Raw genomic sequence first — 16545 nt, 5'->3', positions numbered from 1 at the left:
TTCTATGGGGGGGGTGATGTCGAGGGGTCAGTGGGGGGTAGCAATCGTGGGGTTGGAGGGGCAATCGTGTGGGGGGTGCGCCGAGGGCAGGAGGGCCTGGGATCCCTGCTGTCCATATCTTAGTGGGGGTGGGGGGTAGGGGGTTTCGCTGGGGCTGGAGGGCTTGGGCTCCCCCCTGCCCGATCCAATCAGGGGTGGTGTGGATCGCGGCAGGAGAGATGGCTCATCTCTCCTGCCATGATACCAATCCCAAGTGCCGCATTTGGTGGTATTGCTATCGCGGCACGGGAGATGAGCCATCTCTCCTGCCGCGATCATTGCTGGTGTGGATTCTGTAACCGGTGTTATTTTTGACAGGCACCGGTTACAGAATCTAGCTTTTAGGCGAAGGACTGGCTTTTCCTTCGCCTAAAAGGCCTGGCTTTGGGCGTTTGGGACTTAGGCTTTCTTGGGGTTTATTATATGTCTTAAGTGTAGACGTAGTGGTGGTCTGGGTGTTTTAACAGCTGAACGTAGAGGCAGGCCATTATTTTTTTTAAAAAACCCTCCTTTTGGACATTTTTTTTGAGAATGGACATTTTCCCCGCTTCTACTTTCAACATTTAGGGTCTTAGACGTTTTTTTTTTATTATGCCCCTCCATGTATATTGCTTTTAGATCCTTAGTTTGTGTCAAGTTAGGGAAAAAACTTGTATTGAAAAACCTTGCACTGTAACTATGGCAGATTGCAACCTGTAAATTGTATATTATGAATATTAGCCTATAACCTGTTCTGAGCTCTTTGGGGAGGACAGGATAGAAAACAAAACAAATAAATAACAAAAGTGGTAAAACATCCTAAGAGAACAGAAAATAAATGAAAATTCCACTAAATGAATTTCAAAACTTTGCAGTGCAATTTCTTAAGTGATTATTCTGTGATTGCAGACAGCTAGTCTATGCAAAATGGGGCCAATATAATCAGAGTTCACTGGAAATCTGCATTAATTTTTTTGAAATAGTTTACTTTGTTATTTCCATGTTAATTTAATTTTTTCCTTTACTGCAGATGGACTCCAAGGAACCTTCTTCCTCATGATCCTCCAAGAACTTTACGATCTGCCTCCCAGCACCTTCTTTATGTCCCATCCTTAAAAATCATCAGTACACGCAGGGCAACCTCATTCGCCGCAAAAGTCCCTACAATATGGAATTCGTTGTCACCACATTTAAAGGTCTGAGAAAAATCTTAATAAATTTAAAGGCGTTCTTAAAAGCTTCTTATTTAAAGACGCTTATGAATGTTAAATGATCTTAGGGTCCTTCCGTGCCAAATGCTGTTGATTTATATTTAACTCTGACATGATCCCTCCCTTTTCCTCTTGTTTTAACCTTAGTTGTTCTCTTTTCTTTAAAAATTGTATTTCTCCCTACCATCCCGTTGTTTCCATGTAAGTACTGTCGTGTCATTAATAAATCTGTTCATTGTCCTCCATTTTAATTTTTTAACTGTTAAATGCTTAGAATGAATGATTGGCATTTTATCAAATATTTTAATAAACTTGAAAACTTAGATGTAATAAAGAGACCGCTGGGCACGATGGACCACAGGTCTGACCCAGCAGCGGCAATTCTTATGTTCTTATGAATTCTATGAGCGTCGAAGCTGTTATTGTCATGGCTGGTGCTAAAAACTGCGCTATGATTTTGTAAAAGAGAAGGGTAGGGGTAGTTTGTGATTACATATTCCATACTGGGCGAAGGTGTTTTCTGTGTGTACGAAAGACATGGTTCCCTGTTAGCACTGATTGTGCGGGATCAATCTGTACTAGTCTGCATTATTTAGTTTTACAGTGGATGTACTGATATTCTACTGCTCACTGCAGTATGTAAGATGTTGCCTTTTCCTAGGTACACTCTTGTTATGCGATGTGTGAATTGTTACTAAAAATCAGGCTTTTCATATACTAGTACATGAGGTGGGGTGTCAAAAAAATGATGGGCCCTGGGTGTCACCTAAGCTAGGTACACCACTGGTTACTAGATGTGCAAGAAAAACCAGACATGTACTCTTTTTAATTGCCAAGCTCCGGCTGCATCTGGAGGGCCTCTGAGCATGTGCGGATGACATCAAACACATTCGCACATGCTCCATGCCTTCCAGATGTGGCTGGAGCTCGTTGGGGGAAGAAGAAAGGAGGCTTTGTGGGGGCGAGACTGGGAAGCAGAATATGGCAGGGCTGAGGTAGAATAGGGTAGGACCAGAGGCAGAATGGGGCGGGGCCACGTGTCCGGGGTTTTACCGCTCAAAATATGGTAACCCTCGAGGGAATTGCATTCAACGAATACTTCTCACAACTGAATTGGAGTCTCTCGGACACAGTCCTGGATTCCTCAGGACGCCAAGGCAAAGAGAGTGACTCCTCTAGAACCAGAGAACCTCATAGACACACCCACATTCCAACTGCTCCCAGCCCTCTCACTAACCCACCCTTCATCCTGTCAACAAATAGGCCTAGGAAAGGTAGGTGAGAGAATAAGAATAATTTGCATGCCTAACTTTAGGCATGAGTACTTATGACAGCTAAGTGAAAAATGCACTCAAACTTAGAAGCGTTTCAGTGGCTCCCTACTTAGTTCCAGAACTGTCCCACAAAAGAAAGTTGCCCAAAACTTTTATGTTACACAATTCATGCTGAGCTGATTCTGAATAACTCACTGTAGGCACTGAGGCCCTGTTAGGCGCAGTAGCTTAGTGAGAGTAAGAGGTGCCTGGGGCAGTGGTGCCCCTCCCCCCACCACACCCACTCCTTCCCCGCCCTCTAATGCTGTGCATGCGCCCCTTCCCTTCCCCCGTACCAGCGTTGGCTCTTCCTCAGACCTCACTTCCAGGAAGTGAAATCAGAGGTAGAGCCGACACTGGCGCGAGCAGCAGATTGGGGTTTCTGCTGGCGCTGCGAATGTTAAAGAGGTACGGGGGAAGGGAAGGGGCGAGTGCACGTGATACTGGGAGGTAGTGAAGGAGCGGGGGGACAGAGAGGATGACAAGTGCTGGTGCCCCCACCAAGATGGCACCTGGGGTGGTCTGCCCTCCCCCATCCTTCCCTTACTACGCTACTGGTTAGGCACCTAGATTGGCACGCCTAGCCGATTTAGGTGCCTAACAATTTTTTAATTGACTTAAATCAGCACTGATAATTGAAAGCGCCATTAAATAACAATTAAAAATGATTTTTTTAAAAATTAATTTGCCAGTAGGCACCTATCATTTCGAGGTAGGCAGTAGGCATGGTAAAGGGTGGATTCGTGGGCAGAGTTTTTGTATAAATTAACTTAAGTAGTCAGTAAACACCTACCTTAGGTGCACTCATTTAAGCCATGAAAACCCTGGCCTAAATGGCAGGGCGCCTAAGGATTCAGTGCCTACCAGTGTCTGAGAATGTTTGATTCTATAAATGACACCTAGCAGTTGATTGACAACCGTGTCAAAAGGCGCCTAGGAGTTAGACGCCATTTATAGAATCAGGGCCTGACTGTGTAACATAGAAGTTTTTGGTCACTTTCTTTTAAGTGGAACAGCCCTGGAAGCAGGTGAGGGGGGCACCAAAACGCCTCCATGTCTGAGTGCTTTTTTTCACTTACATAGAAGGTGTGAGTGATAATTCTGCTCAGTTAGTTCAGCATCACTGGGAGTGACAATGTTCAAGCTGAAGATTTTGTAGCACTGTAGATAAGTTGCCATTTTTAAAAATAGTTTTAATTATTTTGTGTAAGTTTTTGGATATGGACTTTAAAGTATTATACAATGTTCACATATTTATACAGATATAGATGAAAGTGCAGGACTTGTCCTTTGATATGGTACGAGGCCTATTTGATTTTGCCATATAGATCTCTAAAGCTCTCTAAGGCAGGGGTAGGGAACTCCGGTCCTCGAGAGCCGTATTCCAGTCGGGTTTTCAGGATTTCCCCAATGAATATGCATGAGATCTATTTGCATGCACTACTTTCAATGCAAATTCATTGGGGAAATCCTGAAAACCCGACTGGAATACGGCTCTCAAGGACCGGAGTTCCCTACCCCTGCTCTAAGGGGTCCATTTACTAAACCTCATTAAGCACCAGTGTGCACTTACCACACAATTTTAGAAGGTCCTGCACTGGTGTCCCGTAGTAAATTTGCCAATTTGCACACGCATAATGCAAACTAAAAAATATTTTTTTTAATTTTAGAGGGTGTGTTGGGGGGTAGAGAATGGGCATAGCAGCTGTAAACAACACGTGAAGCATTGCCGCTCACTAATTGATTAGCAGAAGCACCCCTACCGCCGACAAAATAGGTGGCAAGTAGGGGCTCAGGTGATGTTGTTTTAATGGCCGCATGCTAATGGTAAAATTTAGAAAAATGGGAAAATCAGCCATTTTCCGGCCAAGGCAAAAGTAGGCCATATCCTATGGCCACGTAAGGGGCACGCTAACATCACTTTTGTCGTTGCTTTAGTAAAAAGGCCTCTTAAACAGGAGTAATTAACAACAAAAAATAAATGTAAAAAAAATTTTTTTTAAAAGATAAAAATTTCAAGTCTCGTACTTTTGTGCGCCACTAAATTATTGTGAGTGATGTAGTTATAGAATTATCCCCACAGTGCACAAAAATTAGATCTAGTGCATGAAAACCTTTACTTCACTGAAATAAATTTCTACACTAACCTGGAAGTAATAAGCTGTACTAAGCCTAAAGCTGCTCACCATATCGCCCTAGTATGTTTTGGATACTTTTATGTTCATGCTGACCACAAAAGGGGGAAAAACAATCCTGGGATTAATTATAGGCTTTTTTGTTTGTTTTTACAGAACAGCTTTTTAGCCATTAAGCTGGCGAAAATTGGTCATCCCTGCTGTAGACTCTGACACCCAGGGTAGACAAACACATGCAGTACCTACCCTATCCCTTGTGCGGTTTACAGAAATTGAACATGACCAAGGAATCAATAGTAAGTGAAGAAGCTATTTGATAGAAGCTCCAGTAATAGGATGGTTAGGATAGGCTGGAGTGGGCTTCAAAGGCAACTCCAGCAGTGGGAACCTGAAGACAGTATCGGGTGGATTTCTCTGGTCTACTGCCCAGAAATATTACAGAAAAGACAATTTAAACATGAATGTATAACGAGTGTGACTATTGGGCAGACTGGATGGACAGTTCAAGTCTTTATCTGCTATCATTACTATGTTATTATATTATGAGAAGCTACAGGCCAAAAATGCAGTGTAAAAATGGCAAAAAAAACCCAATAAACACCTGTTGGCACCATTGAAACATTATCACATCAGTAGTATTGAAAGACACTTAAGTCATTTCCTCAGGAAGATCCTGTTTGGATGCTTTTCAATTTGGCATGGCATGTTTATGATCACAACTGATAGCAGGTGTTGGTGAGGGAACCAATTAGTATACAGGGAAGGAAATTACATTTTCTCAAAATGAATTGCACAATCTGTAATACGCACAACATAGAAAATGCTCTGAAATGAATGCTTGGAGTATTATTTTGTAAATACTTTTTCTCTTGGACTCGAAAACGTCATGACATCATATTCTCCTACAAACGTTCCATTCCTGCAGCCATGTAGCACAGATCATTCTTCTACATGGCAATAACAGCAGCCATACGGCTCACCAAAGTGCAATAAAATAATGTTCTCATTCTTATAATGCGATAAACAATTACCACGAACAAAAGCTTTTCAAAACCTGGCCCTTTGTCCGGGTTTTGAAAAGCTAGTGAGATCGGGGCTAGTGAAATCGGCGCAAATGCACTCCAGTCCCGAAGAGATGAGGTTTGTGTGGGACTGGGTTTGGGGGAGCAGGACAGGGCGGGGTTGGGAGCAGAGTGGGGTGGAACGGGGCAGACCCAGGAGCGTAATGGGGCGGAGCCATGCGTCCTCTTTTACCAGATGGAAAATCTGGTAAACCTAATCAATAATATGGCTGGTCTGTATTACAACCTTAACAAATTCCTAAATAGAAATAATAAGGAGAATAAAATTATGTTGTTGTTTTTTTTAAATAGAACTAACTTTATAAATCTCCTGATTGAACACTATGAGCAAAATATGCCAATGCCAGAATGCATAAGTGATTCATAAAAGCATTCTAATGATTGTTTCACAGCCCTTTGTCCTTCCCACATGGCATTGGGAGCTTTCGTTACCTGAAAAGTCATTACCCTGGGCAAGGTACTTAGAGGTGTCAGGGCTGTTTGTGTTGTCCTAGAAGAGCAGACAGGCATCTCGAGGATATTTCTCAAAGACTGCCTAAGCACAAATTCTATAACGGCAATTACATGCATAATTGCAGTTATAAAACAGTAGTGTGTAAAGCAGTGGTTAAAGCTACAGCCTCAGCACCCTGGGGTTGTGGGTTCAAACCCGCACGGCTCCTTGTGACCCTGGGCAAGTCAGGTACTCCCTCTATTGCCTCAGATACATTAGATAGATTGTGAGCCCACCGGGACAGACGAGAAAAATGCTTGAGAACCTGAATAAATTCATGTAAATTGTTCTGAGTTCCCTTGGGAGAACAGTATAGAAAATTAATTAAATAAATAAATAAATAAATATAATTGCAGTTATAAAATACTAGAGTATATCTGCAGTTACACATCTAATTTTAGGTACAAGTGCTTATGCCAGTTCATAGGCTGGTGTAAATACTCACAGATAACTGCTTTTAGACATATAACAGATAGTATTTTATAACCCACACATAAAAATGCTACGAACGCCCATGACCTTCTCATGCCCCTCACAGGACCATGCCCCTTTGCAGCTGCAAGCTATGAATTTGCATGAATCCCCAAGGGCCATTAAGAACATAACTGCCAATATTAACCAATTAACAGTGGCTTCCTTCATGTCTGTCAATAACAGTCTACAGACTTTTCCTCCAGGAAATTGTCCAAACCCTTCTTAAAACCAGCTACGCTATCCACTCTTACCACAACCTCTGGCAATGCGTTCCAGAGCTTAACTATTCTCCGAGTGAAAAAATATTTCTTCCTATTGGTTTTAAAAGTATTTCCCTGTAACTTCATTGAGTGTCCCCTAGTCTTTGTAATTTTTGACAGAGTGAAAAATCGATCCACTTATACCCCGTTCTACTCCACTCAGGATTTTGTAGACTTCAATCATATCTCCCCTCAGCCGTCTCTTTTCCAAGCTGAAGAGCCCTAACCTTTTTAGTCGTTCCGAGAGGAGTTCCATCCCCTTTATCATCTCGGTCGCTCTTCTTTGAACCATTCAAATTTAACTTAAGAACAGTTTTAAAAAAATAACTTGTTCTTAACCTGGGGACAGCCTGTATTCTACAATTTGGGCACACAGCTTTGCATGCTACGTGTTAAATTGTTGGCACAAGTTTATAGAATTAGGAAGCTTGTTTTCTTCACTATCTCTAAAGAATTGGCAAAAAAGGATGGGAGTAGTCACTATAGCCCTGATTCAACAAAAGTTAGGCGTCTATTATAGAATCATCTTAACATCACCTAAGCATAGGGTGCTCAGCACCCTAACATTTAGACATCCCCAATTTATGCCAGGGTTTCCTATACCTACAGTTAGGCACTGATATCAAAGCCTAATGGCACATGATTCACATGGAGGTGTCTAATTTGAAAACATGACCATGATCCACCCCCTAACCACACCCACTTGTGGTCACCTGCTTTTTATAGACTCAAGGTTTTCAAGCTAGGCGCCTAACTTTCATTTAAGTCCCATCAAAGCCAACTGTGAGGTATTGAATGCCAATATCAGTACTGATTGAGCCTATTGATCAATAAAGATAGGTGCCGCTATTGGCACTTAATTTTAGATGGACTTTATAGAATCAGGGCTTAATTGTCTCTCCAATGTGCTTATTTGTGTGTGCATGGTTGAGCAGAAGTGAGAGGTCTAGATAGGGTATATGATTTGATTCTATCAGCAAAATAAGACAGATCACCTTGGAATATCTAATCTAATCTAATCTAAACCTTAAGTTTATATACCGCCATCATCTCCATGAGTATGGAGCTCGACACGGTTTACAAGAACTTAAAATAGTGGGTAGAGAAGAAGAAAAAGGATTACATGAACTTATGTGTAGAAGGGGGGAGAGAAAGGGGGGAAGGATAGAGTTACAATTTGCTGAAAAGCCAAGTTTTCAGTTGTTTGCGGAATAACTGAAGGGAGCTTAGGTTCCGCAACGGGGTGGTGAGGTCGTTCCAAAGACCTGTGATTTTGAAGAGAAGGGATTTTCCCAGTTTGCCTGCATAGTGGATGCCGCGTGGAGAGGGGAAGGCTAGTTTGTGCCATACAGTTTGATATGCCATACAAAGAATTTTACAGTGAATTCTGCTGGCCACCAGTAACTAGTGTAAAAGTTCTAGCAAAGGGTTGCATGGTCCTATTGTTTAACATCCCCCGCCCCACACACAACTTAGATAATGCTGATACCGAATATACTGGAACTGTTTAAACTGTCAGGTAACTCACACAACTAAGTTGGTTTTAACACTAATTCATACATTGCTACACAGTGATCTTGAAAAGATTCTTACCAGAAAGTTCTAAAATGATTGGAGGTTGACATTCAGCATGGAGCGCTGGCGAGTGAAGGAAATCACTCGCGTTATGCTCCGACAGCCTCTTCCTGTACTAAAGTCGGGCCTCTACAGTACTAAAGTCGGGCCTCTACAGTGGTCAGTAGAGTTTTAGCCACTAACTGCAATGGGCAGAATAAACCCAAATATTCAATGCCAGGCCATGACCAGATACCACTGGCCCAGAAGTTATGCAGCTGTTGAGTCAATATTCAGAGATGGCACTTTCGTAGCTAAGTGGGCAAAAACAGGACTGGCTTTTGCATAATACCATCTGCCTGCTCAGCCATGAGAGCACCAGTGCTAAATATGGCTGCCAGCTTCTCTCTGATTCCACCTATAGACTGCCCTGGCACTACCAGGGAAGTGCCACAGCGGTTCAGAACTGATATCCAATAGTACTGCCCCTGAATCTTGCCAACTGAAACATTGAGCATACTTTTAATGTCTGTTTATATCATGCTGGCTATCAACCCCATTATTCCTTTCTTGAATAGAATATTCTGCAGAGTGCATCTGGATATTATTTCAAAGAAAATTTGTAAGCTACAATTTAATTCTAACAACACACTGTTAATTTTACCCAGGTAAAAGCTGGAAAACATATTTTAACACCTTGTCAAAGTGAGAGATGCAGAGTATTGATATAGTGACACCAAATAAAATGTAAATTTAGACCACTGTCACAAGTGGCTGCTTGGTTTTGTGAAGACGTCGGGTTGCTATAGCATTTCTCCATAGCAACTTTGCATCTTATTATACAAATAATCCTGTAGTGTCCCAAAAGCCTTCTAAAGAAAAAAAAACAGAATTAAATCTATTTTCATACTGTATGTAACGATCCTGCATAAAATCACATCGGTATGAAATAGACAGAAAATGTAAACTAGCAACAGCACTTCTGGCAGAGGAAAAACATCAAAGAATCACAGGTGCTATCACATCCATCCTATATAACAGCAATTTTAATATTTTGAGTAATGTGGCCATGTTCTTAAATGTGAAACTGGTACAAATCTACAATATTTTCCTCTAGGGGCCTGATATACTATGAATTTTTTCCACCCATACAAAGAAGGAAAAGCTCTTCAGGGACATCTAGTCCTCAGTTTAGAAATCAATTTGATTTGGGGGGGGCACAGGTTCATGAAAAATCTGTGGTGCACCATAATGGTGTTAATAAATACTAATAAATAAAATATTCTTCTCTTTGCATTCTTTTCAACCCAACAAATGTTGGAAGAAATGAAAGGGATTGAGGTCTGCCCTTCCATTTTTCTGGGGGGCAAAATGATTCGCTTAAAAATTTAATGACACTTGGCTTGATGAAAAACAAGTTAAAAGATGCAAAGATTTTGAAACTGGGCCAGATTGGATTGAGGGTTCCAAACTAGTGGTTCTTAAACCTGTCCTGGGGGACCCCCCAGCCATTCGGATTTTCAAAAAAATCCATAATGAATATGCATGAGGCAGATTTGCATATAATAGAAGTGACATGCATGCAAATCTGCCTCATGTATATTCATTAGGGATATCCTGAAAACCTGACTGTCTGGGAGTCCCCAGGAACAGGTTTAAGACAAATAAGATCCACCACCACCACCACAAAAAATGGCCCTTTACATTTCAATTGGAAAGGGAGTTTCACAGAAACTTAGGGTGAAATATATCAATTAGAGAAGGAGGCAAGGCAGTTTAAAAAGTAGAATTCGCTACTCTTCTAAACTCCCAAAGTGCCCCTACTCTCCAAAATTATCCCCAACTGCCCCACACCCCATATACTGCCCAGTCTACAAAACCAACATACCACCCCAAACTGTCGTATTCCTTAAAACTACTTCCTCCATGCAACTGTTCCACCACCCTGCATACTACCCCATACAAATAAACATCCTGCAAACTGCCCTATCCTCAAAAACTATTCGCTGTAATTGCCCCACCATCCCAAACTGCCCCTTCCCTTAAAACCACTCATGCAAACTGCTCCGCTCTAAAACACTAATCCCCAGCTACCCCATCATCATGTAAACTGCCCCATTCCCCAAAAGCTACCCCTCTACAAACTGTTCCCACCCCAAAACCAAACCCACTACAACTGACCCATCATTTGCAAACTACTCTACACCCAAAACCTACTCTACTCGCAACTGATACAACACCCCATAAAATACTCTCAACTCCAAAAATTACCCCTCTGCAACTGCTCCACTTCCAAAACTGTTCACATGCACAGACACACAAATGTGTACACACAGATGTGCACATTTACATGTAGGCAGCCTGCATTTGGAGGTTTGTTTATTTTTTTAAAAAAGTACGCCCCGATTGGCTGGTTAGGCAGGGAAATCAGAAGAGGGCAGCCGGAGCGCTGGCGAGTGAAGGAAATCACTCGCGGTATGCTCCGACAGCCTCTTCCTGTACTAAAGTCGGGCCTCACCAATCAGGAGCTGCTTTGTAGGAAGAAATGGTCTTAATACACAGGAATGACCCGTGTAAGGATCGCTAAGGCCACTTTTTCCTGTATTTTTGTAAAAGGACCCCAATATGCACTAATGTTTAGTAAGAGACCCTCATAGTCTTTTAACCTTCACAAACAACTTACTCGACTAAACTCTGGCTCTAGTTGATTCCAAAAGAGAATCTGAAGAAGAGATTCCATTTGGTTCAGCTTGTTTGAGAGTGACCCACTAAGGGAAAATCCACCTGTGTGGTAAACTTCAACTTTCAATTAAGTATACATTAGTTGCAGCAGAAATAGATAGGGAGAAGGGCAGTTAGAAGTGGGGAGCCCTCCTTAATTTCTGCCTGGGACCCCAGCATGTCTAAAACTGGCCCTGCTGGGCAGTGAAATGCCTGTGGACCTTTTCCAGAAAATTCCAGAGGAGTTGGCTTGTTCAGCACCAAGCATGGCTGTGTGACATATCTGTTTAACTTGCTAAACTGCTTTTGTTCAGAGAATAAATTAGTTTCCTAGGGGTTTTTTTGTGCTAAACCAAATACTAGAATCCTATGAGCCCATAATTAGAGATGGTATAAAATTGACAAGTGCATTAGAACCATTGCTCTCTGTTATGGCTGTTATATGTTTTCAAATTTCTTTCTGCACATCCAATATATCTCAGGGCACAGCTGCACTCAATATAATTGACAATGCAGTTTAATACAATGAATAAAATCAGGGATTTAACAAGTTTTCATTCTGTCTCATACTAAGCAGATTTTCTTCTTTCTTCAAAGCAAGAATACAGATTACATCAACTCTTCAAGTAGTTAAAACTTTTTGTCAAGTTTCCCTTAGTTATTGATATGTTCTTCTGAGATTTAGAATTTCTATATGTTTCTATAGGAGGAAGGAGTGGCCTAGTGGTTAGAGATACTGCCTCAGCACCCTGAGATTGCGGGTTCAAATCTGGCACTGCTCCTTCTGACCCTGGACAAGTAACTCAAACTTCCATTGCTCCAAGTAGATTGTGAGCCCACTGGGACAGATAGGGAAAATGTTTGAATACCTGATTGTAACTTTGATAGGTGGTATATAAATACCTCAAATAAATAACTAAAATATTTTATCTTATCTCAGGGATATCTAACTTTTCCTCCTTCCTCACTGGCAATTGCCTTGAAGCTCAGGCAGAACATCTCTTGACATAAAGACCAGCTCATTATGCTGCATGAATTTCTAGGTAACTTGTATGCATGAAACGTCCTGTTACTCTGATTAAGAAAGCAATTCTAGAAAACGGTGACTCGTTTTGGGCACCCCAATGCATCATGGGAACTCCCTATTCTATAACAGCATCTGGGGGCCCTGACGCCATTATAAAATAATAGCACAACCCATATCAGCATGCCCACTTATGCCTGGTCTATTGTAAATGAATGTGGGCATGCATATATGTGCCTGTCAATATATCATTCTAATCTTCTGGTATTTTATAAGTTGCATGTGTTGACAGTCAACATTCCCATGTCCCACCCATGATCCTTACATGTGTATGTCCCCCTTCCTAAGTGCATCCTAAGCCACTTACATGTACCTTTATAGACCAAAGATTATTGCAAAAGCACATGTAAATGGTGCCTATTTTGCAGTTATGCATCCCAACTGCAGGTGCAGGATAGCCCTTCCCTCTTTTTCCTACCCTTAGCTTTAAAAGAGATTTATAATATTACATGTGTCTTGGAGAACTTTCAGTGCTTACCCGATCCATCTATTCTAATTTTTTTGCTAGGATTATCCTCGTTGTCATCATCGGACATTTCCATTTCTTCTTCACGACGAATCCCCATGAGTTGTTCACTGTGGGCACTTCTCAACTCCTAAAAGACAATGAAAACTATGAGGATCATTTGGCAACTAAAGTATAACAAAGGTTTCTACATTTTTAAGGAACAATTAGTTGCATAAATTAATAATTCTACACAGCACGGCATATTTCATTAATTTAAATAAAATTTATAGCTTAGTTGAATAATCTGAACCTGGAAAGCTTTTATGTACATTTATGGTACATACAGATTGATAAAACAACAAAGGGATTATACTTTTGGTCTTGTTAGACTTCTATAAGAGGTTGCCTTGTTTCTTGAGCAAGAATCACACTTCTAACAGGTTTCTTCTAACAGGTTGAACTACCAACACTATAAAATTATATGCTACTTTACAAGGGACATATGGTGCTTATTATAGAAACTCCATTTATATTTTTTTGACATCTGAAAATCAGTATTTAGACATCCATATTGCATAGACGTCCAAATACCAATTTTATAAAGCCAGAATATGGACATCTAACACTGCACACGGCAAGTCCACACAGCAAGGGGCAATGGTCCAGGTTTGCGCTGGGTGGGAGCGTCCATTTTCAAAAAAGATGGATGTCTATATTTAGACCTGGGACTACTTCTAAGATAAGTGCTGTCTTTTGACTTTTTTAGTTTGAATGTTCAAGTGAGGAAGATGTTTTTAAAATATTAATATGACCCAAAATGATGAAAATTAAAGCATGTTTTGGAATTTTTTGATCTTGGGGTCAGTTTGAAGTGCACAGTTACAAGCTTAATGCACTAGGCCAGGGATTTTAAAGTCCCTCCTTGAGGGCCGCAATCCAGTCAGGTTTTCAGAATTTCCCCAATAAATATGCATGAGATCTAAGTGCATGCACTGCTTTCAATGCAAATTCATTAGGGAAATCCTGAAAACCCGACTGGATTGCGGCCCTCAAGGAGGGACTTTGAGATCCCTGCACTAGGCCCAGCTGAAGTCTTTTTCTCCCTCTAGGTGCATTTCTTTACAAAGTAATAAGAAAAATTCAATAAAAAACAAAAATTATATTGTTGATGATTTTGGTACGGTATTTGGGTGGTGTTTTCACTATTTTTTGTTTTGTGACTTTGGAGGTAGTAGTGATCTTTTCATCCTTTGCATACTGAGTTTCATATTTAGACCTGGTACTTAGCACATTCAGGTTACAGAAAGGTGCTCTGATTGAGCAGTTCTCCACTACATGGAGATAAAGGAAGTCACAGCTTCTGTCCCCTGGAGTGCTCACAATGTAAAAAAAGTAAAAATATCAAACAGCTGCTTAGAGACTTGAACCAACAACCTGTGGCTCTCTGCTGGTTGTATTAATCATTACGCTATTCCTCTAAATCAACATCCATGTACAGTGGCATACCTAAGAGAGTTGGCGCCCTGGGCAGTGGTGCCTCACATCACCGCGCTGTGTGCCCCTGCACTCTTCCCTGCCGTTTGATTGCCCCACCTCCTGGTGTTTCTCTTGAAATGTTCGCTAGTGCATGCAGCATCTTTTATCTGCTGCTTGCCCTAGTCTTGGCTTCCCTCTGATGTCACGTCCTGATTCTGCGACCAGGAAGTGATGTCAGAAGGGAGATGAGGCTGGCACAAGCAGCAGGGAGAAGATGCTGCAAACGCTGATAAACATTTAAAGATGTAAATGGGAGGAGGCAGAAGGGAGGAGAGGTGCTGGTGCCCCAGCAAAGACAATGCTCGTGGTGGTCTGCCCCCGCCCCCTTACTGTCCATGTGGCCATTTTATAAGATGAATATTCCCATGCTGCCACACAGATGTTGGTCATATTCAAGGTTTTATTAAAATTTGATTTAATCGCTTATCTAATTTCTAAGCTAGTTTACAATATAAAAAAAGAGAGCATGAACATAATAAAAATGCCATTAACAATACCATTATATTGAAAATGTGAAACAGATGTCACTTCCACACCCCTTTCTATAGACTCACACTTGTCAAAAGTTTCTTCAATATTCACCAACCCTCAGAAGTGCCACCATGATACTCAAAACATTTCACTGTATCTGGCTTCACGCACTATATCTTCACTGGGTCCAACTTTTCTAACTGTCTTAGTTGAATTGTTTTTAAAGTTATTTTTAAACATTTTGTAAACAACCATTTCTAAGAAAGGTACTTAGCTTTTAACTTTTTGCCTTCAGGTGGTTAGTTTGTAGGGACATCTATGCCGACATGTTTCACCCAATGGGTTTTTTCAAGGCTCATATCCCTATATTTTAAACAGACAATAGAAGCCTTGTAACAGATATAAAAATGCCAACAAAGTATTTTAAATATCAAAGTTCCTTACCTCTACAAGCTTTCACCGTCTTATACAACAACCAAGTCCTTTAAACAAAGATGGCTGCGGCTTTTTCACTCCTCTTATTTATATCCCCCAGCCTCAGCTGATGATGACCTCATACTTGGAGAGACCATCACTACCCTATCCGGGGGGTGGGGGGGGGTTGTTTTCTTTATATGTTCTTTATATGTTCTTTTCCCCTTGGTTCTAAAGGATAACTACACCATAGACTCCCAGGCTAAATATCATATAAGAGTAAGCCACTCTAATTCTAAATTTAAACCAAACGGTTCTACAGAATTTAATTGGTAAATCTATTTTTGTTACAGAAAATTTAATCTTTCTTCTTTGTTCCCACCCTCCCACATTCCTGTGATGTTAGCTATAATCCTCCATTGGATTTGATCTATCGTATGTCCAAACTGAATCCAATGTTGGATTAGGGGGGCCATAATGTTCCCCATAGAAATCCTAGACTTATGTTCAGTAAGCCTGGTCTGGATCGGGCGCTTAGTACGCCCAACGTATACTCGGGGATACGGGCATATTATTACATATACTACCCAATCAGTTTTGCAATTTGTATTCTCCCGAGCATAAATTATTCTTTTAGTCTGAGGGTCTTGCCAACAGTGACCCTCAATCGCACCATTGGCAATGTTGACATCTCACATGTGTACCTTGTCTATCCCCCAAGATAACTTGGGAATCGAGTACTTGCCCAATAGTTCTACCCCTTGTGTATGCAAACATAGGGAATTCATTAATGCCCCTCAACGATCTCCAAAGAGGCCAGTAGTGTCTTATAGCTGTGGTGACTACCTTAACTGCATCAGAAAAAGATAGAATACATATTAATTTCTTACATTCTCCTAATTCTCCTTGTTCTGAACTCTCCTTGTCCAAAAGTAATAATTCACGTTGAGCATATTTAGCCCGCAAGTATGCTTTGTGTATGGACCTCTCTGGGTAACCCCTCTCCCTAAATCGAGTTTTCATGTCCTCAGACACCCTTTTAAATTCATTTAAATCTGAGCATATTCTACGTGCTCTCAAAAACTGACTAATCGGGAGGCTATATTTAAGTTTCTAAGGGTGAAAACTAGAAAAATTAAGCAAATTATTCCGCGTTACAGGTTTTCTATATAATGTAGTCGATAAATGGCTTAACTCCTTCACAATTTGAATGTCCAGAAATTCAATACACTTTTGACTAAATGTGGCTGTAAACTGTAGGTTAGCCTCTCTAGTGTTAATCCATGCAATAAACTCCTAATGCTCTTGAAACGGTCCCTGCCATAGAAAAA

General features: G+C 41.0%; 1 protein-coding gene across 10 annotated transcripts in view; it reads right to left on the bottom strand.

Annotated features, from left to right (window-relative positions):
- The window catches only part of ENOX1 (ecto-NOX disulfide-thiol exchanger 1), a 628466-nt gene that overhangs the window by 121547 nt on the left and 490374 nt on the right, over positions 1–16545 (bottom strand). For all 10 annotated transcript variants that reach the window (XR_004539889.1, XM_033948806.1, XM_033948804.1 and 7 more), the window contains one exon: positions 12824–12941. Coding sequence is in view for 9 of the 10 variants with exons in the window: in XM_033948806.1 (XP_033804697.1) it covers positions 12824–12941 (118 nt within the window). In the remaining variant the exon portion in view is untranslated. The remainder of the gene's footprint in view (positions 1–12823; positions 12942–16545) is intronic.

The sequence above is a fragment of the Geotrypetes seraphini genome, chromosome 6, assembly GCF_902459505.1.
Source record: "Geotrypetes seraphini chromosome 6, aGeoSer1.1, whole genome shotgun sequence".
NCBI classification, from domain to species: domain Eukaryota; kingdom Metazoa; phylum Chordata; class Amphibia; order Gymnophiona; family Dermophiidae; genus Geotrypetes; species Geotrypetes seraphini.
This window is presented reverse-complemented; position numbering and strand designations above follow the sequence as displayed.